Source organism: Myzus persicae, unplaced genomic scaffold, assembly GCF_001856785.1.
Source record: "Myzus persicae strain clone G006 unplaced genomic scaffold, MPER_G0061.0, whole genome shotgun sequence".
NCBI classification, from domain to species: Eukaryota; Metazoa; Arthropoda; class Insecta; order Hemiptera; family Aphididae; genus Myzus; species Myzus persicae.
Window position 1 is genome coordinate 241,334 of NW_019101938.1, and position 25,398 is coordinate 266,731.

A 25,398-nucleotide genomic window follows, 5' to 3' on the forward strand; every position below is an offset into this window, starting at 1 on the left:
TTTGTGTACCTGATACTCTCGTGTAGGAACTTACATTCGCCCGTATACTTTTATGTTAAGATGATTTAACAATAATTAGTTATCTAGGACGGAGTTGCTCCCTTTATCATTATTTCACGCTGGATGTGAAACTGTTAGCAGCTTATAGGCCAATCGTACATAATACAAATGATGGGGTCATTATAAAAACACTTCCATAAATACAAAGGTATAATTATTGTTAAGTATTTAAAGCGTATTAAAATCGCTGTATTCGATCGTTTTACAATACCGAGTGTGTCACTTGTGTATATTATTATGTCACGCGATTCGAATGTCAACGGTTACATTATTTGTATGAACAATACACAATGTAATAATAAAACTATACTAACAAACAATATATTATAAGCTAATCGGCGAAAAATGCGTTTCTACCACAACACGTCGCGACGTCTATAAATTATATAAATTAAACACTGCAGCAGAGATGGCTTACATCTACAATATTATAAGAGCTGCTGCAGTTGCATCTTAATCGATGTATGTACAAAAACAGAAAAACACACAAATTAAAATCATGTGGTTGGGGGGGGGGGGCGCGCTGTCGTATTTAAATTGGACATTACCTGGGGGGGGGTCGACTCAGACGACTACCACGACGACGCCGGCGGCTGCGGCGGCAGCGGCGGGAGGCTGTCGTTCCGGCACCGGTTGTTGTTGCGATTGGTGTCGCGGTATCGATGCAATCGTAGCCGTGCTTGGAATCGTCCCTGTCGTGGTCGTCGTGATCGTAGCAGACGCCGTCGCCGCCGTCGTCGTCGCAATCGTGGCGGCCACCGGGGCAGTGGTGGAATCGGCCGCGGCCGCGGTGGACGCGGCTACAGTGTTATCGCGTTGGCCGACGTCCTGCGCGGTGACGTCGCTCGCAACCCCGCCGTCGAGCACAGTCAATTGACGGCGGTTTCCGTCGTAGTCCTCGGCGGCCGAGATCTGCACGGACGGCACCATTTTCGGTTTGAAACCACCGTACTCGATGTAAACGACCTTGGTGCGTGGCGGCTTAGCCGGCGAATACCCGCCGCCGACCCTGTTGGACACGGCGCCGGCCGACTGTTGTAGTACGTACCGCGATTTCCGGCCGCCACCGTAGTAGTTGTTGTGCTGCGCGTAAAACGGCGCCGTCCGTCCCGGTTGCACCATCGACGATTTGACATAGTACGTCCACGGCACCGGATATTGGGACGCCCACACCGGATGGCTGGGCCGGAACGGCGGTACCGGTTGGTGCTGCTTGCCTGCGGCGCCGGCCGTCTGATCTTGGTCGTATTTGATCCCGATCACGTTGTCACTTTCGCCGCCACCGCCGCCGTATTCCAGTGGCGGTTGTTTTTGTTGCTGATGCTGCGGCAGCGGGTGGTGACCGTAAAAATTACCACCACCGCCGTTGTTGTTGTCGTACGCTGACTGCGGTTGAGTTCTGCTGTTGCGTCTCGCAGGTGGTCTGCCACCGTCCCTGGCGCGATAATAGTAGTTAGGTTGTTGCAGCGACGGATACTTTCCGACACCACCGAAATTGTTGTGGTAGTAGAACTGACCACCGCCGTACTGCAAGGGCAGCGGCGAGTACACGGCCGCCATGTTGCTGTTAAGTTGCTGATGTTGCTGTAGTTGTAATTGTTGTTGTTGTTGCTGTTGCTGTTGTTGCTGTTGTTGTTGTTGTTGTTGTTGTTGTTGCTGTTGTTGTTGCTGCTGCTGTTGTTGTTGTTGCTGTTGTTGTTGCTGGTGTTGTGCAAGGTTATGTTGGTAGTAGTAGTGATACGAATATTGCTGCTGCAGCTGATCGTCATCGTCGTTGTTTTTGATGGCGAAGACGTTATTGTTGTTATTGTTGTACAAGTAAGAAAGCTGCAGTTGTTGATCGGAGAGTGCGGGAGCTGTGGCAACGGTCTGAAGCTGCTGCTGTATCTGTTGGATTGATGACGGTTGTTGCAGTTGTTCCGAGCTGGGTTCGGACGGTTGCTCATTTGATTCCGGTTGCCTTAGCTCCTGTTCAGGTTGTCGTAGCTCCGGTTCGGGTTGTTGTAGATCTGATTCTGGCTGTAAACTTCCTTCGGATATATAATTGTATTCCGGTTGAGATTGACTTAAGGGTGAATTGACGAGGTGTTGTTCCGATGCACTGGGCACGGATACGATTTCCACCTCGGTACGTTCTCTTCCAACAAAAGATGACAGCGCAGGTATTACGTCGACGGCCATCGGCTGCTGCTGTGACGACTGGGAAGGCCACACCGTGGACATTTGAGTGGGTGGCATCAGCAACGGGGCTAACAGCAATTGCTGTTGCTGTTGCCGATGCTTTTCGTCTTGTTGATCATTATTATCATTGATCAGCTGCAACTGTAACGATATAATATGACAGTTTGAACATATTGTTTTAATTTATATTTAATATAACATATCACAACGTACGTATGTATCCTTACAATTTGAGCGATTCGCACAGCTCGGGTGTAATTGTAATGCAAATCAATAAGAAGTAATCAACCGCTTAAATTATGAAGATGGCGATTTAAAAGCTAGGGGTGCTAAGTGCATCCATGCCATCCCCCCTTCAGCCTGAACATTTGAGCGTATTCATCGCATTGTGGAAATTGAAAGAAGTTGGAAACCAATCAGAAACAACCAAAATGTCTACACGTGTTAGTCGTTAATGTAGCCTTTAAAGCAGTTCGTCAACGGACCGGTATAATAATATTATTATTATTTACAGTCGTTTACACTCTACGCGGCGTAAACGAGAAAGGCGGAAAATAAAGTACTAACTCGAGTCGCCGTGTACATATATAGTTATAATAAAATGTATTGGTAAATAAAGTACCTACAACAGTGCGACACGTGAGGCCGCCGCACGGTACCGGTATACCTATATCGGCGAATAAATCCATCGCGTTTGTAGAAATCTCTCCGAGCGCGCGCGCGCGCACACACACGAGCAAAAACAACTTTTGCGCGATCGTATTTTTGCGTCCGCGGTGTTTTCACTCGCGCTTTCTATACGGCGGCGGCCGCAAAGTGTACACACACGCACACCACACACACTAAACATAATATAATAATATTAAAACCAGTCGGCGGTCTTTGACGCGATTCTTTGCACGCAGTCGCATGTATTATACACCTGTACAGGTATAATATTACTGGTATATACCTATACTCGGTACCTATACCCACTACCTATATGCACGCGTATGTATATACAACGGACATAACGAACTGGCCCGGGGGCGACTTGTGTATTATTATAATCTCGCGCCGGTGGTGTATAGCGCACACGTGGGGCCACGGCGTCTGTGTGTGTGTGTGTGTGTGTGTGTGTGTGCGTGTGTGTGTTTGCAGTGTTTGTGTGCTCTCGACGACGAAATGGAAAGACCGGTTTGGTGTCGAGCACTCCGCGACGATACACGTGTTGCGTGTACACGTGAACGTAAAATATAATATAGGTACGCGCGAGTCGGCGGTGGCAGTGCATTTAGCGCTGCAGGTAATTTTCTAAATAGTATATAGATAGCCAGATATAGGTATAGAGGTATAGTAGGTAGTAATATAGTAATATTAGTGGAGTAGTAGTAGTAGTTACAATAGTAGTAGTATTATTATTAGTAGTATAGAAACTCTCACTTTCTTTTAGGAGTCGTGGTTCGCACGTAAAAATTATACATGAACAAGTTAGAAATTAGTGTGTCTCTCTCCCACCGCAGAGAGAGCAACTGAGAGCGATGGGAACCCGAAATTGGAGCTTGCGGAAATCCATATAAGAACAAGCGTACACCGAAACTGTCCGTGTGCAGGGTAGGCCATATATATAGGTTTTCTAGGAAATTCGAAACCACACGTGAGGACGTGCCGTGGCCACGGTCGTGGTGACCATGGTCTGTGGCTTGGCATGGCATGGAACTTGAAATCTGTATGTGGCTAGTCTAATATTCCACCTACCCACCCATCTGACCATCTAAAACCCGATAAAGGCATTTACCGTCATATTTTAAACTAGACATGTTGTAGTAAATACCTACTAAAGTAACTTCTAAAGTTACCCACCACGGCCACGTCCCTTAAAAACTCATGGGCAGCAGCCTTTCGATTACCCAGTTTACTCCACGGTGTCGTCGTTGTTGACTTGTGCTTTGTGTCGGACTCACCTTGTTTTGGGATTCGCCGTTTTCCGTCACCGCGGTCTGGGTGGTCGGGGAAGATCGAGATTCGTCCGATTCGCTAGCTGTCTGTTGCGGTTGGGGTGGTTGCGAAAGCGCCCCCGCTGCAGGTGATGGATCTACAGCGTCGGCAGGGTCTTCGACCGATCGCGCCGCAACTTCAACCGTTCCGGTGGCTGTGGCCACAGCGGCGGCCACTTGGACAGGGGCCACAGGTTCCGCGTTTGCTGCACAGCTGCAACTCACCAACAGTATTGCCGCCATTGCTGCAGTCACCCGTAGTAGCGTTGGTGCGCAGTTGTGATATTGACCATCACTGTTTTTTTTCTGAAATGCAATACGTGAACGCGAATATTGAAAACAAAAATTATAATTGTCTAAAAATCAATATTTTTTTTTTAAACAAACGTATAAATTTATGCAATGTAAAAAAATAGTTGTTATAAGATGTAAATTAGCGTCACTGCAGTTGCAAAGTGGCTACATTAATCACTCGATCCATGCCATGAAATTTATCGTAATTAAAAATTAGCACACATGATCATATTGTAGAAAAATAATTACTTTACAGATTGAATGATTAAAAAAAATTATCACCAAATTATCAAAAACTTACAATAGTTTTCAGTTTATTACACTAGTAGTCAAGTGTTGGAAATTATTAGCTGCCTACTCACCTTCATCATTGTCGTATCGACGTCACCGTCACCTTCGTAGTCGCGCATCGAACCGGATGTCACTTCACGATGACATTGTACGGTCTTGTACGATTTGACAGTCTTAAAGATCATCCTGAAAAATCCTGCCTCGACAGATACCGTTGATTCTTCTTTGTCGTCGCCGATGCCATTCACCGGGATTCAGTGAACACAATAAAGGATATAATCGCAAAACGTTAAACCTCTACAATTTTGGTCAGATGGTTGCCATATAAAAGACGAATAATAATTATTATCACGCGTTACGGCAGTGAAGTATAATTTTTATCGTAACAACGATGTGTGGCTAAAATGAAATCTGTGTAAGTTCGGATTGTTTGTGTATGTTGTTGTTGTTGTTGTTGTTGTTGGCGCCCAAGAGTGCACTGCGAGACTGCTGCGACCGAATGTGGCTGATCGGAAACAAGCACTGTACGACGTTGTATTACTGATCCTCACACTAAGGGTTCGCAGATTTGGTGTGAGCGTAAAAACACCGAATACAAGACGAGTATAGATTGTAGTAGTGGTAGTATACAATATAGCGTACAGAATAATATAAGAAAGTGTACTCGAGAGATGGCTGGCTGCAACTCTCACTACACTTACTGTAAGCGCGGGCTCAACCGGTTTGACAGCGGCGGCGGTCCCGGACTGACTATACTACACTATACGCAGCCGTAATGCCTGTGTACTCGCAAACTCAGACCCGCCGGGGTGGTATAGGAAATCTCTCCTATCTACACCGCAATGACGACGACGTGCGAGTGTGTACACATATAATCGAAAACAAAACATGTATATTATATTATTATTATTATTATTATTATTATTATTATTACCATAAATCGTAATAGGAGAAATTAATATAGATTCGTACGAATTATAGAGTAATCAACGATAGTCGCCGCGTATGTAGCGAAATGGACAACTCTTTAGAGTTTCATATAAAATTAATATCCGCACATGTTCAATATACATATTATAAACGCGTCCAGGCTATAATATTTCATTATAACCGTTATAAAGTATAATAATATAATATATGTAGGTACTCTAAAATACGCTGCGAAATTGGTTTGTTGGTGCTAAAATCAATTCGATGTATTATAAATGTACAAACAACATTTTCAGTAACACATCATTATCTTACATACGCCGTTAAAATAATTATTATTGAGTGACTTTCTTTAAATATAATAATATTAGGTACCCATTACCTGCACTCTAAATATATTATGTATATTATTGTACACGTACAGATATACAGTGTAATGAGTATTTTTTTTTGTAAATATAATATAAATGTCAATAGCACAATTATTATTTTTGCATTAACCATTTTTACAGGGTCTATCCATCTAAACTCCCTATAAATATGGGACGAGGTTACAATAATAATAAACAAGCCTGATGGACGAGTTTGTCAAAAATCTCCCAGACTTTTGATTAAATTCAAAAATAACATCGAGTTTTCGATTTTCGCATTCATCTGTTCATTGTCATTATTCAGTCTAAATAATTTTTTTCCAATAACACTGCTTCCACGTTTTTGACACTAAATAAATTAATGTATTACGAGTACCTAAATACTGCCAGAATAATATTCTTATTTATGAACACAGTTTTAGTTTTATAAGACGTTATGAACTAGAAATTGTTTACAAGTTTTCACAAAACTACTCCATACTTTGCTTTATGGTTAGTAAAGTTAGTAAGTTTATGTTTTTAGAATTAACTGAATTATTTAAAAATGTAACTAAATATTTATTTATTATTCATGTACGTAAACTACTAAGCTCTTTTATAAGATAGTTGAATGTACATGTGGTATTTGTGCTAGTAATTAAACATTAAGCTGGTAAAAGTTTTAACCAAATCATGTACACAAATATTTATGCAGATTATACTGTCTTATACATAACTATTGCACATACTTCTACTACATGCATATAAATATAACACAATATAATAAAATCTGAACTTATCTTATAATACGCTGTTCATGGCAAATTAACAAGGTATCTTTTAAAGTGGAAACTAAAGATGAACGATAATAATATAAGCTACACAGTACACATGTTTGAAAATATTATGGACAATATTTTTTTTCTGTGACAAACTTGTTTTAAGTTGTAAAGTATTGTTTTTATACAAACACATATTTGAAATGGATTTTAAAACCCAAAATTATTGTATTAATTTCTCTTGCATTACATGCATATTTTCAAAAATATGCTGGTTCAGTAACTTTTGTCATATTCGATGGGTTAATATTTTACTTTTTGTAGTCCTAGTTCTTAGAAATCTAAATAATCTTTTGTTTTCAACATAGTAACTATATTTTTTTGAAATAAAATAAGAGTTTTCGCATCCACGTACCTATATTACTATCGGATATTGATTTTCCTTTAATAAATAAATTAGTAATTACATTTCACATGATCTCAGTTGTGGATACAAAGAGTTTATTTTGTATAAAAGTTCGTAACCTTGCTATCGAATGCAAAAATAATATTTATTTTATATTAAGATTATTACTATTAATACATGTCCAAAGCCGTATAGTTACCCACCAGGGTAGGAAATAATAAATAAATAATATTTTTATTATTTTCAGCCTCGATTTTTACTAATTGGGAATTCGATTATGTTACACTAGAGCTTTTATCAATTTGATTAAAGGTGTAAATTCAATCAAATACTTTTATATCTTCATATAAAATATTGAAACATATATACTTGTTAATTATATATAACACTTTATAATACTTACTTTAAATATAATAAACACATCATTTAATTTACCAAGTGCCTAGAACAGTATTAATAGATTGGTAGTTTGTAGAATAGTACCTACATATATTTCATTATACAAGAATGGCTCACTAAACATTTCCATTTATTAAGAGAATTTATATAAATTTCGGTTTTAGAAATTTTTAAGTAGATTGAATTAGAAGGTCATATTTTTAACTATTTATATTTTGTATACCTACTATTAATGAGTGTCCTGTGGCAATATAAAATCCTTTCTTACAAATGAGTACCTGCCATAAAATGTTTTTATTATAAATAGAGGAGTACTGGAGTAAATATGATTTTCCAAAATGATAACGTAGGTACTGTATCGAAATGTGAACGATTTCTATTGAAGATTAGTTTTTGTGTTATAACTTATTAAGCTGTTTAAAAGATTTATAGACTAAAATTATATCGACAATTATAGTACTTACTTAAGGTTCCTCCGACCACTAATTAAAAAAATTAAAATTAAAATTTTTTATTTTTATTGTTTATAAAAATTGTCAGAAATATATATAAATATATTGTATTACATTATTTTTTAAATTGTATGTACTACTGGTTAGAATTTCGATTTAAATACATCTAAAATTCACGTATCTAACAATATTTACAAAAGAAAGTGCTATTCTTATTATTAAAAAAAAAAATCCTATACTTAAAAAAAATCTGAGTATTTGAAAATATGGTCTCTAAGCAGTAAGTATACCTTCTTAGTTCTTAAACATTTCAAACAGAAATTGAATAAATGTATATTGTTGGTGGTTAGGCACCATACACGATTAGACATTACCATCTATATGTTGACTGAATCGATAGATGGCTGAAATAAAAACTTCAATATTTACTGTTGTTACTTGTTTCGATAAGCATCCATCGGATATTAATATGTAAATTTATACGATATTACTAATACCATTGGTTATAAATACTAGTATTTATAATCAATGTTAATACTTAAATTTAAAAGTAAAAACGAGTTTGTCAATACAATAATATACCTTATTTAAGCCAATAGAAAGGTTTTGTTATACTTATGAGCAAAGAATATTATGTTGTTTTCATTTATAGTAATTACAAATTTAATTATTTTGATATGATACTTATGTATTTTTAGTTGATAGTTAAATTATTATCTACGAAATTAATTTTTTCATTTGTATTTAATAATATTATGATTTATTGTGTAGTGTATTAATAAGTAATGCTTTTTTTCTTATGCCTATGTTATACTTATGGAGTACAAAATATATCACTTACACTGTGTTGATATATTTTTAATGACTATATTTCAACTTATAAACCTTATATGAAAATAATATTTTATACAATTTTTATAAAATCGATTTATATGACGTACATGAAACAAATATACTATATTAATAAATTATACCATTTTACAATTCCAACTATTACCTTTAAAAATATGTATGTAATGACTATGATGGAAATGTAATTGAATTAAAACGCATAAATAATTTACCAAGTATAGAGGCTATTTAAAAATATATATAATTGGAAATTATTACAATAAAAAAATATTGAAATACACGAAGAGTAAAAACAGAATAGTTTAGTAATGGACAGACTCGATATTGGCCAATGAACATTAATTGTCTTACCTACTTCACTCGTATTGAAAAAATGATTATTGCTTTAATTTTAAACAGTGAAAAGGTTTCTAAATAAATGGATATGCTCGAAAAATATGTACAGTAAGACTGACTTCTGAAAATGGAACAATGGGATAAAAATGTATTGATTAATAATAATGATACACTGATACTTAAATGTTTTTAAATTTTTTTAATGTATAACAAAATCATAAATATAACAAATAGCCTAAACTATATCAATTTTGGATGAATATTATTTCTATTGAACATAAACAATTTTACTATACAAATCATAAAATGATTCAAAGTTGTAATATTCACTATTTTGAGTGACGAAAGTAATTCCTAAGACTGCTTTTAAATTTGCTTTATATGTTCACAATACGGTACAAAACAAATTCAAAACGATATATATATCTTACTGAAATTGAATCATTATAAATTCAAAGAATTCATAATAATATTGAAATGGACTTTCCAAAATTTATATTATCATTTCAATTTGTAGCCAGTCGTTAGAAATGGTCATAGAATAATTGGCAAGCCATAAAATTACTTTTTTTTATAAAACAGTGTTAAAACAGTTTTAAGTACCCAACATCAGAGTCTGAATTGCCAATCATTAGAGTGAAAATTATTATGGAACACTCCCTCAAAAACGTGTACCTACATATAATGATAAAAAAAATTAAAATTAAAATTGTAAGCCAATCGCTCATCTCAAAATCTCAAAACGTGTATGCAAGGTGTGTCATACACGTTTTGGTATAGATCATGTCTCATAAAAAACACACACACATTATATAGGTAGCTGATAGCGAACTGTATCAACCGGTTTGAACCGTTTTTAAATAATATGAAAAAATACACATACTAAATTCAACACGCGCGTATATCTTAATACTAAAAGAATTCGCGGGAAAACGATACGGGTAATGTTTTTTTTCACCTACAAGTGTGCAGCGTGTGAAATCGCAATTTCCTTTTTATATATTATAATATACACTATCGTACTTCACGTCGCCGAGTATATATTTATCATAGATATATAGGTCACCGTGTCTCCGGTACATAAAGTATAAACCGCTATATCGGCTATATAATAAATACATGCCTACTGTTGCCTCCTTGTCGGGCATTATATTATTATATTATATCTATAACACTCCGTACAACAACTAATAGGCAAAAATAAACAATAATAACAATAACATACACGTGGTGCATGTACAATAATATGTGTGCATGATATGGTCGTATTATATGCATAATATTGTATTATAATATATGTATATTATATATATTATATTATATACACGCACAATAATCGATATTGTCGAATTGCGGCGGTACAGGTAGGTATATAGCCGGCGGCGGCAGGTGCTCCGCGAGTAAAACGACCGCCTCCGCCGCGTTATCGCGGAACTAATTGGTACCTACGTTACAACGAACGGTACCTATGGGATATAATATGGAACGTATGGGAATTCGGGAACTTACGGGATCGGATACAGTTGTACTCGTATAGACTACGCGGATTTTATACCGCCGATCGGTTGGAAAATGTCAACGAGTTTCCCTCACGATTACTCGTTTGCGACCCCTCTAAACTCTATATAGCATTGCGAAACGAAGAAGGATAACTTTAATGGCAAATCCATTTTGAACTTAAAAAAAATCTAACGATTTTCGCTCGTGCAACATTGTGCGTCTTGCGGGCCGCGGCCGACGACCAATAGGTATTAACCGCGTATAATTGAATTGTCTTATTAAATCTACCACGTGCGTACTATTATAATATGTAGTGTTGTGGTCAGCTAACATATACTGATAGATCGATCACGGTGCTCGTGGCACGTTTGCCAGAAAAACGAAAAACCCGACAGCTTTGTAGTGTAACCTATACTCACGGTGAAAAGTGAAAAGGGTCAAAATTCTAAGACTCAATCGGTGATGTAGGTACCTTCAATAATAGTTACATATATATATAAATAATATTATACTCTGCAGTACTTATGTATAAATAACGAATATCGTATAAAATATTCGACGACCACTGTTTTCAGCTACCTACATCGTTTCCGAGCGATGATGATCGTGATGATGTTGATGATTATGCTGATGATGATTACGATAATAATGATAATATTAAAATCGATTAAAATGTTATCGTATATACAAGCAGCGTGACCGTCCTCGCGGCGGCGGCGGTGGCTATAATACGCGTGTTGCGCGCGCAAATCAGCGGCAGCGGTGGTGGCGGCGGCAATAATACAATTATATTGTTATTATTATTATTCGATGCGGCGCTAAAAGGGAATAAAAAAAACACATCCCTTTTACTGCCACGTTTATATACACTATACGTATATATGTATTGTATAGGTGCTATGACAACGGTGACGGTTTTGCTCACCGGTATAGTCGCCACCGTCATCGCGCGGGGTCGCGCGGGGTGCCGCCGCCGGTATTTTATTTTATTATTATTATTTATTTTTATTATTTCGAACCCGTCGCAACAGGGTACAGCACACACCCACACACCCACGAACCCACACACACAGCTCATATATATAAATATATATATATGAACATAGGTACACTGCAGCGTGGCACACAACGATAATCTCTATACTACCCCTTGGCGGCGGCGGCGACGGTTCGTCTCTCTCGGGGACACGCGCGCGCGCGCCGGCGAGATTCGGTTTCCACCGCCGCGCTTTCCACCCGGGCGCGCGATAGTCTGTCGATCTCGCCGCCGCTGGTTTTCCACGAACCCACCGCCACACCGCGTGACGCCTACGTCGTCGTCGTCGACGGTAGACGCGACCGCCGCGCCGCCGGCAACAGAGAGCGCCGCCGGCGGTCGTAGCGGCAGCAGAAACCGCCGCCGCCGCCGTCATCGCCGGGCCCGGAACAGCGCGCGGCCGCCTTCCTGCACCCGCCCGCCTACCGCCCGTCCGCCACGCACCCCTCTTGCCCGTCGCCGGCGCAAACCTCCCGGCCGGGCGGCGGTGGCAGTTCCAAGCAGCGGCGGCGAGCAGTCGTCAGTCGGTCACGGCGTCCCGGTGAGCGACGTTTGTTTGTCAGTGTATGTGTGTGTGTGTCACAGTCCGTGTGCGCGCGTGTCTGTGTGTGAGCGTTTAGTGGTGTGTGCGTGCGAGCGATCGTTTCACCCGGCGGGGCACAGTGTGTGCCGAGTCTTAGCGTCGAACGGAAACTCGCCGCGCGACCGAAACGGGAATAAGAGAGATAAGAATAAGGAAACCCGTCGTCGGCACCGCACTGCTACAACCGTCATCTTCAACATCGAGATTTTTTTCACTATTTCTACTCTTTATTTCTTCTTTTTCTTCGACCACCTCACGTTTCGACGATCGCGCGGATCTCGTACACGCGCCCCGACGACCCTCATCCTGCGAGGGTCGTTTTATTAAATTCCGAATCGTATAATATATGTTGAAGCGATTCCATTATATCGTACACGACGACCCTTAAATACGTACTTAAAAAAATCCCCCTTTTTGAATCTCCGTCGTCTGCTATAATACATCGTTACAGTCGCAAATTGTTATAGATTTCGCTGTACGATTGGTGCAGTGCTGCAGGCGGCAGGCAAGACTATAAATATCGCAAAAAGGCAGACGGAAATAAACACTAAGAAAAAAAAAAAAATAAAATGATCGTAAACTTTTTGGCGCTTGTTGAACGGCGAAGAAGTTACTTCTTTGAAGGGCTCGGAAGTCTTAGAAAAGTCGCAGTGGCTAAACCACCGCCGACTTTGGCGTTGTCTTGCGTTTGGCAATGCGTTTAATCCGTTTCAAGAACATTAGTCGTTAGTCAGCATGACTTGGTCAATGAAGTCTTCGGACAGCGGTGGAGAAGGTGGCGAGGAAGATACTGGTGGCGGGGGTGGAAGCACCAAGTCAGTCAAGTGGCGACGGCATGGTGGTCGAGTTTCAACTACTTCAGCGTCAACAACTTTGGGCTGTGGATGGATGACCACAACAATGTTCCTCTTCTTCTTGATCACCAGCACGGCAGCCGTGCTATCAAACTCTACATTCAAAGGTACCGTTGTCAGTTATAATTATTAACTATATCCATATTTATAGTATACATAATGCAGTAAAACCATATAATATATAATATTTTGTTATCGGTGTGTAAGAAAAATAGCGATTGATCCCTTTAGACTTAGGTTTGTCTAAGCCAATGCCACTGCGGAATTGTTATTATGTGAATACACTACGACGTACTTTTGCGTCTGTTGTATTTGTTGACCGCGATGGACACGGCTATTCAAAACGAATAAAAATTAACTTTTCGTTTTTTAAATTCGAATTTGCATTAATAATTCTCACGCGGATATTATGTTTATAACGCATTTTAGTGGTTAGACAGTGTACCTAAAGCTTTGTGTGTGTATGTGTGTGCGTGTGTGTGTCGATATAAAACACGCGAGAACAACAACAGCCACCGTGGTCGGTATCGTGTTGTCGTAACGCGATAGTTCTATCAGTTGAGATCGAATTGAGCGGGAACGCATATATTATATCATAATATAATATCACGAAGGCGCCGCCGATAAGGATATAATATTATGGTATATAGTTAATACTTAATAATAATAATAAGTATCACAAAAAAGGGATAGACATACGAGCACTGCTATAATGACATTGGGGCTATAATAATAAGGTTTACGATGTATGCGTATGTGTATATGGTAACCGATACGGTGATACCTGAAAAGACCGTGTATCGGTGGACGAGGGTTGTGGTGGTGGTGTTGGTGCATGTTGGCTATTGTCTTTTTTTGCTTTTCATTATTATTATTATCATTATAATAATGTGTTATGCTATACGTCGACGGTTATTGCGTACTATATGCAACTAGATATTATATTATATTATAATATTTCGGAACCCTATATTGCATAAAGCGACATCTCGGAAATCCTTTCTTAAAAATAAGTTTCTCGCTAAGAAGAATTTATCGAAATAGGCGACCTGCCCTGGGCGCACAATTATACATATACATTATTATTATAATACGAGTATAGATTCCCTAAGGAAAATCGTTAAGGTATCTACGTACAAACGCGTGCCTTACCGAAGCCATTCGAACGTTCTCGATAAGATTCAGAAGTGTGTGCGGGTCGGGGCGAGGGTAATAGTTTCCAAAATCTCGGGATCCCCGGACGTAAAACACACCCCTCCTATAATAGTAGTTCCTATATTATACTCTTCTCGTCAATCGCGTCGTCGGGCCGTGGGTGTAAAACACTCCTGCACCGTCGTAAGTTCGTAACCACCACCACCACCACCACCTCCATCACCACCGCTGTTAACATCGCCTCCACTTACGACGAAACCCAGTGGCTGTAATAATATATTATTCTTTATCACCCGTTATGTTATATTATTGTTATGTACCTATATAATGTTATATAATAGTCGGTGGTTGTTCGTACGCCGCTATAATAGTTATGTAGTACCTACAAAATAAAATAATATTCTCGTCATCGTAATATCAATATTGTCGTAATATCGTGAATATTGAGCTTTCTGAACGACTTCGGTCGCATCATTATCTCGCCATACGTTCTCACCCGAACGCCGCGAACGACAAAAACGTATTGTCGCTATAATACAACAGCAGTCGTGCTAATAAACTGTGCTGTTTGCGGAATCCACCGATCTCCTCGCTCGCTTGCTCTGTCGTACGGACGGCCGCGTAAAAATAGACTCTCGAGTCTCGGTTTTAAATTTAACGGGGAACACGGAGGCGTATATCACGCGTAATCGTACGGAGTGTATAAGTAGCCGACGATGTACGAGTATATATGTGTGTGTGCGAGTGTGCGTGCATGTGTGTGTGTGCGTGTAAGTGTACACGAATCGCTCACACACACTTGTGTGCGGCACATATAATATTATGCGCGCGTATTAAAAGTGTCGGGTTGGCGGTGGCGGCGATTTTGCAGACGACCCGCAACGGCGCGCCCGTCAAGTGAATAATAAAATTCGTCGTCGCCGCCGCCGCAGCCGCCGCCGCTGATCCATTTATTATTAAACACGCATAACATAATATTACATAGTATACATATACTTGTACGCGTATCGCGGTACGGTCGTGCGACGCGAGCGATGCGTCGTACACGCGTTTATATATAGAAGCGACTCAAGCGATTTGAAAGTTACGCCACGCCGCCCGTTACAAGGCGTCATAATATGCGACGACGTATGCGCGCGTGTATAATAATAATGTAACGTTTTATAAATATACCGACTACGGACGGCGCGGCGTCAAAAGCTCCGTCGTGGTCGTCGCCGTCGTCCGCGTAGTCGACGGTCGTATAGTTGCAGTCAGCGACGCCGGCGGCAAATCGCATCACTCTGCGCGACGTTTTTATTTTATAGCTAACTTTTTTGTCTTATGGTCAACGCGCGTGTTTCTAAATATGGAATCGTCCGCTCGCCGTTCCGGTCACTTTCGTTACGCCGGCGCCGCCCCGTAGTCTTATTTTATTGCCGCTCCCCCTCAAGATATTTTATATTAGAAACCCGTGCGTCACTGTACACAATAATAAAACATTAAGTAATGATATAATTATAACGTTTTAACTATTATTATTATTATTATTTTCCGTACTGTCGCAAGCGGACAGAATCGAGTATAATAATAATATTATAAAGTACCTACGTGTCTAGATGGTTATTGTCGCGCGCCAAGATCGTCAGGACGTGGGCGGCCGCGAGTTTTGTTCCAGTTTATTTTTTTTTCGCCTTTTTCATTACATATTATTTTGTTCATCTTGCCCACTGCGGAAGGGTAGAGAGAGAGAGAGAGAGAGAGAGAGAGAGAGAGTGAGGCAGAGAGAGATTGGGCGATGAAATAATTCCTTGGAGATCAACTACAGAGTAGCAGTGTGTAGAGGTTCTCCAATCCGGCTTAGGTCGGTCCGACGAGACTTAGTCATCGTTGTTGGCGCATACCTATATACCTAGTGGTAGCTACTATATAGTATAATACATAATATAATAATATAAGGCTCCGGAAATTCGATTGTGCTTTGGGTACCTACGCGGCGTTAACGTTTGAAATATTAATGTCCAGCGCAACAGAGTTAAATCACTCGCGATTTTTCCGAGCGGGCTATTAAAATCGTCGTGCACCCCATCCCGCATAGCGTTATACTTCTGAATAAATTTACCAAGCGGCGATGCGTATGCATATTGCATAGACGCACACACACACGCACACACATACACATCGTGTATATGATAACGTAAAATATAAGTTTAATAATAAATTAGGTACATGTATAGCAGCATATACAACGTAGGTACATATTTTGCGTATGTATAGCAAACACTGTGTAAGGCGTAGGCAACCATGTTTTCCCGTTTTTCCACACACCTAATATAGAAAAACACGGGTAAACACTATATATAGCCCACCCTGTATGAATAATATATAGAAATATATATATTCATCCCCATGTTGTAAACGGGAAACTAGTTACACAATGTATACCATATTATACGCTCTCTCTTTCTATATATAATATTATATATATTTAATGCGCGGGCGTTTCACCACGAACTACAATGCGTCGATGCTCTTGGGGCGTCGGAAAATCCGGCTGCTAAGACGGGTGGTTTTTCCCACGGACGTAAGCGCCTTTGTGATTACGCTGGCACATCTGTGTATGTGTGTGTGTCGTGTGTGTACATGTGTGTATGTGTTTGTTATAATGATAATGACGATGATGGGAACCACTGCAGCGATCGAGAGGTGTTTAGGGGAAGAGCAGCGCGTGTGGCGTACTATACGTCATTGCGGGTAGACAGGTAGGAGATTGGCGCGTGTGAAAAACTCTCAATCACCGCTACTGTTCACGTAATACGTATATGAACGTAAAAGTACCTATCTACCAGCGTCCCACATACACGTTCGTACTTCGCGAGCCTAAGTATATGATATATATGTATGTATATATGTATGTGTGCGCGTGTGTGTGTGTGTGTGGAGATGAGAGCGTGAACTTATTGTGTTCGCGTCGTCGTAAAATATTACACCAGCCCGTAATGCGCGTGTATTTCCACGTGTGTGAACAGTGCAAACTCTAAATAAAAAAAAAATAAACAATAACCTCCCGTATACGCCGAGAGCGTTGAAGAATAAATTTCGGAAGTAATGGGTATAACGACGGTTGAAATATATTGCGTTCACAGTTCACAATATTACTGGCGCATATACAATAGTAAAAGTAATAATAATAACAGGTAGTAGCGAGTACGATGCAATATATATATATAAACCATCGTTGTGTGCTGCGCGTAATACGTATATTCGTCCTAATTGCACGGTAATAGACGCGCGACGATATAAAAACGTTATAACGATTTCGTCGGAGGGGTGGAAAAATGCAAAAAAAAAAATGCTTAAAAAGCTATTAACTATGTATAGCTGGTACGTATATAGTATATTGTATACATATATATGTGTGTGTTGTTTGTGTGCATAGAGCACTAAAACTACACGATTACCGCGATTGTATACATAATATACGCGACGGTCCGGACACGGGACTGTTTTTTTATTATTATTATTATTATTTGTATATACACGAACACAACTCGCAGGTTTACCGTCGTCGTATATGAAACGCGCGTTTACATCACCAATTATTATTATACAAGCATAATATAGCAGTAGGTATATTATATAATGACTGCGCGTACAACGGTTGACATACGGATAGGTGGGTACAGAATAATAACAACGATAATGATAATAATAAAAAAAACATTGGATACGGTACACTGATTGTAAGTCGATCGCCTATATTATAATCGCCGTGTGAACCACGTCCTTGGCGGTGGTTGATGGATGCGCTAGGTGCGCAACGATGACGATCGACGCGTGACGACGACACAAGACGACGGGAAGACGCGTATTAATGGTGCGGTACATGGGATGTTACCTGGACAAAAAAAAAATTGAACAGGTGTTTTTCTTCGACTTCTGCTGTTTTGACACTATATGGCGTTTCCGGCCGCTCGAGCCACGCCGTTTTTTTCAGCCGTTTGGGCTTTTTTTCTTTTCTCCCTTACTCTCTGTACCGTATAATAATCATCCACTAAATAGATGCATTATCGTATGCATACATATCGCATACGTATTGCGAAAAAACGACACTGTGCAATAATGCTCAAAAATTATCCATTATAATAATATTGCTATGGTCGCTATATTTTAAAGTACCTATACTCCTGAACATCGCACCGTTACACATTTATGACAAAATTCAATAACATTATGTTTCCATAATAATTTATGGAGAAAAAAAACCACAAGGTGTGCTCATTGGTATAGGTATACGTTTTAGTCTATATACTCACTAAAACAACGGGAATACGAAAAGAATAATATCGAAATCATTTTCACACTTAAACGCGACCGATAAATAGCCCATATATGTATACGTATATAATACTGAAGTAGTATACATACCGGCCATACCACGTATTGTATACCAGACTACTTTTATAAGATGCAATTATATATATACAACCGTATCAAATTCACTTAAACCACAATATATATACAATCGATATGGAAGTATAACGCCACTGCTGAAACACCGTTTATTTTTGTCATCGACGTTCGTATAACGGGTATCGAACTGCAAAAAAATAAAAGAATAAAAGAAACGGTAATGGCTACTGTTAAAGAAGACCGATTAACCGAGACGGTAAATGCGGCGAATATAATATTATATAGGCATGTTTATTTTATAAATGTAACGGCAATCATTTTGGTGCGGCTTACGTTTTGCAAACGTGTTCTACTTCTTCAAACTACTGCTACAAAAGAAAAAAAACAATATACCTGCTAAATTAGGGAAATAAAAATTGCGCGTAATTGTATACAAGAACGCTTTGTTAATTAATAATAATTGATCAACTTCAATTGTATTATAAACGCTGCAGCAGAAGTTCTCGTATACATATTATACTACCTATGTATACACGAATTACAATAACCATAGTATAATATAATATATATTTATACTGTACACTCTATAGTGTATATAGGTGTATATGCACTATACGCATATTATTATAACTTGTTCATATGTTTTAATACTGAGTAAAAATGGCTTAAAAACGATTCTATACAACGAAGCAGCGTGTTATATAAATTCTATGTTAATTCACATAATAGAAGTAGGTACTATTATGGTTTCTACCTCCACTCTTTTGGAGTGTATGGGGTGGTAAATAGGAGGGGGTAATATTACTATATTCAGTAGTTGGCAGCAGCAGAAGCAGTGCTTGTTCGTTTCAACAGGGCAATTAAAATTTATAATAATACGCCGAGAAAATACCGAGAATACGCGACTTGTAGTGGCGGTTCTCCTCGTCATCGAGTATATGACTGCTCTATTATAATAATTATTATTTAAATAATAATAAGGCGCGCATATGCACGGGGTGTGTTGAAAACGAGGGATAATCATTGAAAATGCAGATATATAAATTGAGTATGCACATATATATATATATATATATATATATATGTGTGTGTGTGTATAGCGAGAAGAGTGTAGGCACTACGGGCTAAGAAGGGGGGATAGCTAGTGGACAGCAAGAATATAGAGCATGTATACGGCAACTTCGGAAGGGCGGATAATAATAATGAGCCGAGCTTATTTTGAGTAGCACACCAGCACGCATAGTAACTGACAAAACAGCGGTAAGATGAGTATACATAATAGCAATGTCGACGGAGGGAAGAACGGTATAGAGAAAAAAGCAATATTATATTTTGCATACTCAAGACTGACAAGTAATTCACAATAATAGTATACATTTATTATTAAGATTATAAAAATTCGAATTTGTTAAAAAAATATAATGCAATACAATGACAATTATGGTATAACATCATATACTTATAAATGATATGGCTGTATTATAATGTATATAGGTTCTGGTTATATTATACCTACTCGATTTATTATTGTATTTGTGTACAACCGTTCGGATCTATTTTTTTTATATATATATTTTATATCGACTCTCATTGTTGGATTTGCCTTGTTATTTTTGATTTGAATTCAAAGTATATATTATTATAATATGAAAAATGAGAGTTTCAAAGGATTTTTATTTTTTGTAATATTATATTTGTATTCATGAATGATTAAGTATATACACGTACTGTAATGTATGGCGTTCGGAGAGAAAAGATTGACAACTCACCGTACAACTTACATTGATGCAGGTACCTACTATAAAGTACTATATTATAGTTATTTTCTTTTAGTATTTGAGAGCACGCACTGAAAACTATTTTATGTGTGCATACATGCAGAGTATTTTCTGCTTAGTTTAGATGGCGGCAGTACTTAAAAGCTGTTAGTAGGAACTTTGAGATTTAAGAGAGGGGTTTTCGCCACTGTAGGATTTATCAGCCCGTGATTCCTGTACAGTGTACACGTCTGAAGCCGCAAGTCTTTATACATTATATAATGCGGATATATGCACGAAACCGTATATTATGGGGTGACAAAGGCGACTATAATATATGAGATTATAGGCACAGGAATTAGTGGAGGAAAAGAAGGGAGATTACTTGATTAAAAAAAAAAATTATTTAAATTTAAAATATCCCCTAACGCTTTGAACTTCCATTTCAAATCAATCTCGTTGTACTTACTATGCATATTATATATAGTTGTACAACTTTGTTTTATTTTACGAGTATAACAGTATATATATTTTATTATACGAATGCTTTTGTACCACCGCCGCATCGATACCAAAAAGGCCACGTAGTATAACGTTACAACTTTGCAAGTTCGTCGTGTGGCGTGTATATAACATAAAAATGCAAACGCGCGTCATCTTAAAGTTAAATACTTTATCGTGACCATTACGACGTGGCTTTTCTTCGGAACACGCGATAAGCCGTCGTTTTCATATAATATACTGCATATGTAATAGGTACTGCAGTGGTATTACGTGGACGACGTTTGTTTCGATATATACGTTTTTCCGGTGTGTAGACTACGTGTTTAGAGGCAAGCCTGGCAGGATTTTCGGTCGAGTGAACTTAACGTCAAAATCGAGTAGAAACCGGACGGTGAGGCGGCGGTAGATTCTCCCACGAAAGGTAATAATACGGTGGTGGCGGCGGTAACGAGTCAGTGGTAAGAACGGCGGACACCACCTGCTGTTGCTATATCATATACGATGAGTATGTTATATTATTGGGCCATATATATATATATATATATATATATATGTAGCTACTAATGGGCAAACAACAATTAATTCGTATGCACATTCCACGAGAGGGTATATTATTTCGAACAATAGATAGATAAATGGATGTAGATACAGACAACGGGTGACTTCAGATGAAATATATATAAAGAGAAAAGAAACTGGCAAACTCCATTGTGGCGTAACTCCATGGTTTGAGTTTTTCAGTATGCACGAGTTATATAACTGTTGGGGACAAAAAAACCCCAGTGCGGTTGCAGTTAAAATCGGTATAATATACAAGTTTGATCCTGATAGTAGAAAATCGCAAAAAGTTTTCTATAATAGATGGTATTGTGGTTTGACCGCATTTAATAGTAATGCAATATTATATTACTATATACTATCTTAAAACGTTTATACAACTATTCGCAACTATTCGCTCAAGATATTCTCGTTAACAATCTAACAAAGACGAATTATATATTATGATGAGTTAGTATAACGGTAGATATTTGATGTAAATGATCGAGATCATAGCTAGAATGTTGGGAAATATTTTTTATAATAATAATTATAATGAATGAGAAATAGAACGTCTTCGAGATGTGACAATAGAATTTACGCGAAACTCCGTCGTTCGTGAGACTTTTCTTATACTTAAATAAAAAGTGCGATTATAAATTAAAGAGTAAAATATAAATTGTATTTTACTGAAAAAATGGAGCGCGGGAAATTGGAATACATACTCGTTTGATGTTTGGCGAGTGATCAAAAATAATAAAAAAAATCATACGGAAATACGATATACATGTAAATAATGTCTATAAATGTATAACTTGGATGCTGCGTAACGCCACGATGACGATAATGCTATAAAACAGCGTTCGCACATTTTCTAAATCTAAAATAAATAATACTAAAATTGTTCGAAAACTATCCTGGCCTGGATAAATTATTTGCTTGTATTAGCATATACACAACTGTTAGCAATTCGATTGAGATCAAACTAGCATACAATTTAATACTTTAAAAATCGTTCTTGAATTTTCATAGTTGTTTGTCTTATTGACTATTGTTATTTATAATTTGGAAAAATAAGACAGTCTACTGACATGACTTCTGAATAATAAACTGTAAACGTATTTTTATTATACCTACGAACCTATTTCTTTTTTTCAGCAATTCAATAAGTACCTATACTTCTTATACAAATTGAGAATATAAAAAAATGAGTTTAAATTATAACTATTTGAAGTTTGAATTTTTAAAAATATTTGTTGTAGTTTTTAATTAAAAATAAATTGTATTTTAGAAATATAATGTGACAAAAAACTGTAATAATTTATAAACATAATGATAAATAATAAAGTTATACAGTAATAAGTAAGTAATAAGTCTATATCCGAATAATTCAAAAAGGTAGAGGTTAAGTTAGAATAAAATTAGGATTGATCCATCGCTAATGCGAATAATTGTCTATTATCTGTTTTTTAGTATAAAAACAAGTGTACCTGAAAATTCACCGTAACAAATCATAGTTGAATAGTTCTAATCCCTAGTCATTATGACTTACAAATTTTAGTCATACTCTTATATATTATAATACATTCATGATACATATGGCTCGTTCAAATTGTTAAGGGAAAATGTTAAATGATTTGAAAATATGAATATGTGAGTTGACCTACATTTTAATAATTAAAATAATTTATTCTTCATTCAATTCTCATAGATGTATAACGTGCTACCTTGTACTTTGATGTCTAAAATTATGTGACTATAATATAAAGTTGTACAAACTACGAAGCCACGTCACTGACTTTCACAGTAATCCATGTCCACCTTATAGCATATTAATTGTATCTTAATTCCTAAGTTAAATTAGTGATAGTTCATTCTGAAAATTTTATTTTACCAACTTTTATCACCTTAATTCTTATAATAAATATTTTTACATAATAAAATATATAGACTAGTTTAAATGTAAAATTTTTTTTGATTAAAAATATTTTCCAATTTCACAAATTAAAATTAATTATTTATTCATATATGAGTTTACTTTGATACAGGAAAATACGTTTAATATTAATTTTGTATAAATATTATAAATTCATTTACATATAATTTAACACTTCAACAAATACTTTTTACAACTAAGTTTGAATAAGAAGTATAAAAAATCAAATTGAAAGGAAAAAAAAAATGATTTTCATTATGATTAATTCTCTTCTTATAGTCAATAGTTTGAATTTTTAACATTGTTGGAGGAACATTTTAAGAATATACAAATCTAAAATATCAAATTATAGCAAGAATAAATAATTGATTTGAGTAAATTAAATCTATATCATTAAAATGTTTACCAAAAAATATAATTTAAAATATTATATTATATCGAAGGAAGTACATATGTTATAACTTATAAGTAAAAATCAAAACTTAATAATAATGAGTTTTTTAGGTTTCATTATTTGTACATAATAAACATAATATATAATAAACATATAAAAAATTTAAAAAACATTTCTTATGTAAGTTTAAAAAAAAAATGATCGTGTTTTAATTATCTCTTAAACATATAGTGGGTATATATTATTTATAAGATGTGACTGACAAAGTGATGAAAACGAGTAAAAAAGAAGAAGATTTTTATTCTTTATATTAGAAGGTACTCTCTAGTCTCTATTATATGAAATAATTAAATGTGGAATAAATTAAAAGTTGAGTGAGGTATAGCTGCTAATTTAATTGCTTGGATCTACTTTATATCTAAGTGATTTTATTTATAAAAAAATAAAATAAATGACAGTATAATGGGCGTGACATTCTGATGGGTTTTTTTATATAAGAAAAGTGGCCAATTAGAACGCTGATATGATTTTTTTGATTAATTATATTGGATAACAATAAATGATTGATGATGTTTGAATGATTGAAATGCACCTATAGGTATTATATTCGTGCAAGAATAAAAATAAATATGTACTTATACATATTAGATACGCATAGAATTAAGAAATATTTTAATGTTTATGGACGTACCTATAGTAATTTAGGACTTGAGGCAATTAAAATGTAATTCATTAACGTCTAACAGACTCTTTTTAACGTCATACAACATACTAACAATAGTTTCAATAATATACATATCAGTATATATATTATATAATACATATATGGTAAGTAATGCACATTACGTAATTATGAATTTTCTAAAAATATATAAAAAAATATAATGTATTAAAAGAAAATAACAAAATATTGTCAAATAATACGTGGGAATAATATTGTAGGAAGATAATTATAAAAAATAAATGTCTCAAGACTAAAATAAAATGTCAGCCAGCACGTGTCAATTAGCAATAAAATGATAAAAATTCCAGGAAGTGGTGCAGAATATTATATAAATACAATATAAGTTATTAAAAGTAATTACAGCAGACATCCCACGTCGTTATAGTCGCATTGGATCGATGATATAAAAAGCAACTAAAACTGGGACCATTTACTGAGACGTGCAATTTACAGGGTTTGTGAAAGCACCTTCATTCCAGTTCATTTAAAAGTACTTGGAATATTTTTGTGTGAGCAATTAATAAAGAGTATATTCAATTAAAATTAAATTAAATTTTTTCAACTTCAAGTAAAGTAAATCTATTTCACGATTGTCTGTATTCTGCTTCTGCACTAGCATCGCTGTGCACGCAACAAACGTAATCAGAACAAACTATGGGTAAATTAAATTCGTTTATATTTTCTATGTGAATTTTAACTATAGACTCGGTCTTGGTACAA

General features: G+C 36.8%; 2 protein-coding genes across 6 annotated transcripts in view; one reads left to right on the forward strand and one right to left on the reverse strand.

Annotated features, from left to right (window-relative positions):
• Positions 1 to 616: 616 nt before the first annotated feature.
• LOC111030830 (neurogenic protein mastermind-like) lies at positions 617 to 5,494 on the reverse strand. The gene is made up of 3 exons (XM_022310523.1): positions 4,874 to 5,494; positions 4,185 to 4,523; positions 617 to 2,382 (listed from the first exon to the last, which is right to left on the reverse strand). The coding sequence occupies exons 1-3, from the start codon at positions 4,985 to 4,987 to the stop codon at positions 625 to 627; spliced, it is 2,211 nt and encodes a 736-aa protein (XP_022166215.1). The 5' UTR covers positions 4,988 to 5,494; the 3' UTR covers positions 617 to 624.
• A 6,855-nt stretch (positions 5,495 to 12,349) lies between these two features.
• The window catches only part of LOC111030824, a 59,129-nt gene continuing 46,080 nt past the window's right edge, over positions 12,350 to 25,398 (forward strand). For 3 of the 5 annotated variants that reach the window (XM_022310520.1, XM_022310518.1, XM_022310519.1), the window contains exon 1: positions 12,351 to 13,386. In XM_022310520.1, coding sequence (XP_022166212.1) covers positions 13,161 to 13,386 — 226 coding nt within the window. In that variant the 5' untranslated portion in view covers positions 12,351 to 13,160. Of the gene's footprint in view, positions 13,387 to 25,398 lie in introns of all 5 variants that reach the window. The other 2 variants (XM_022310517.1, XM_022310516.1) reach the window with 2 other exon arrangements.

Excerpts from the sequence above, each read along its gene's own strand:
- LOC111030830 (XM_022310523.1), bottom strand. The coding sequence starts at position 4,987 with ATGATCTTTAAGACTGTCAAATCGTACAAGACCGTACAATGTCATCGT. Across the intron at positions 4,524-4,873 it reads TCGATACGACAATGATGAAG|AAAAAAAACAGTGATGGTCA; the intron begins GTGAGTAGGCAG and ends ATTGCATTTCAG. Across the intron at positions 2,383-4,184 it reads ACGGCGAATCCCAAAACAAG|TTGCAGCTGATCAATGATAA; the intron begins GTGAGTCCGACA and ends ATATCGTTACAG.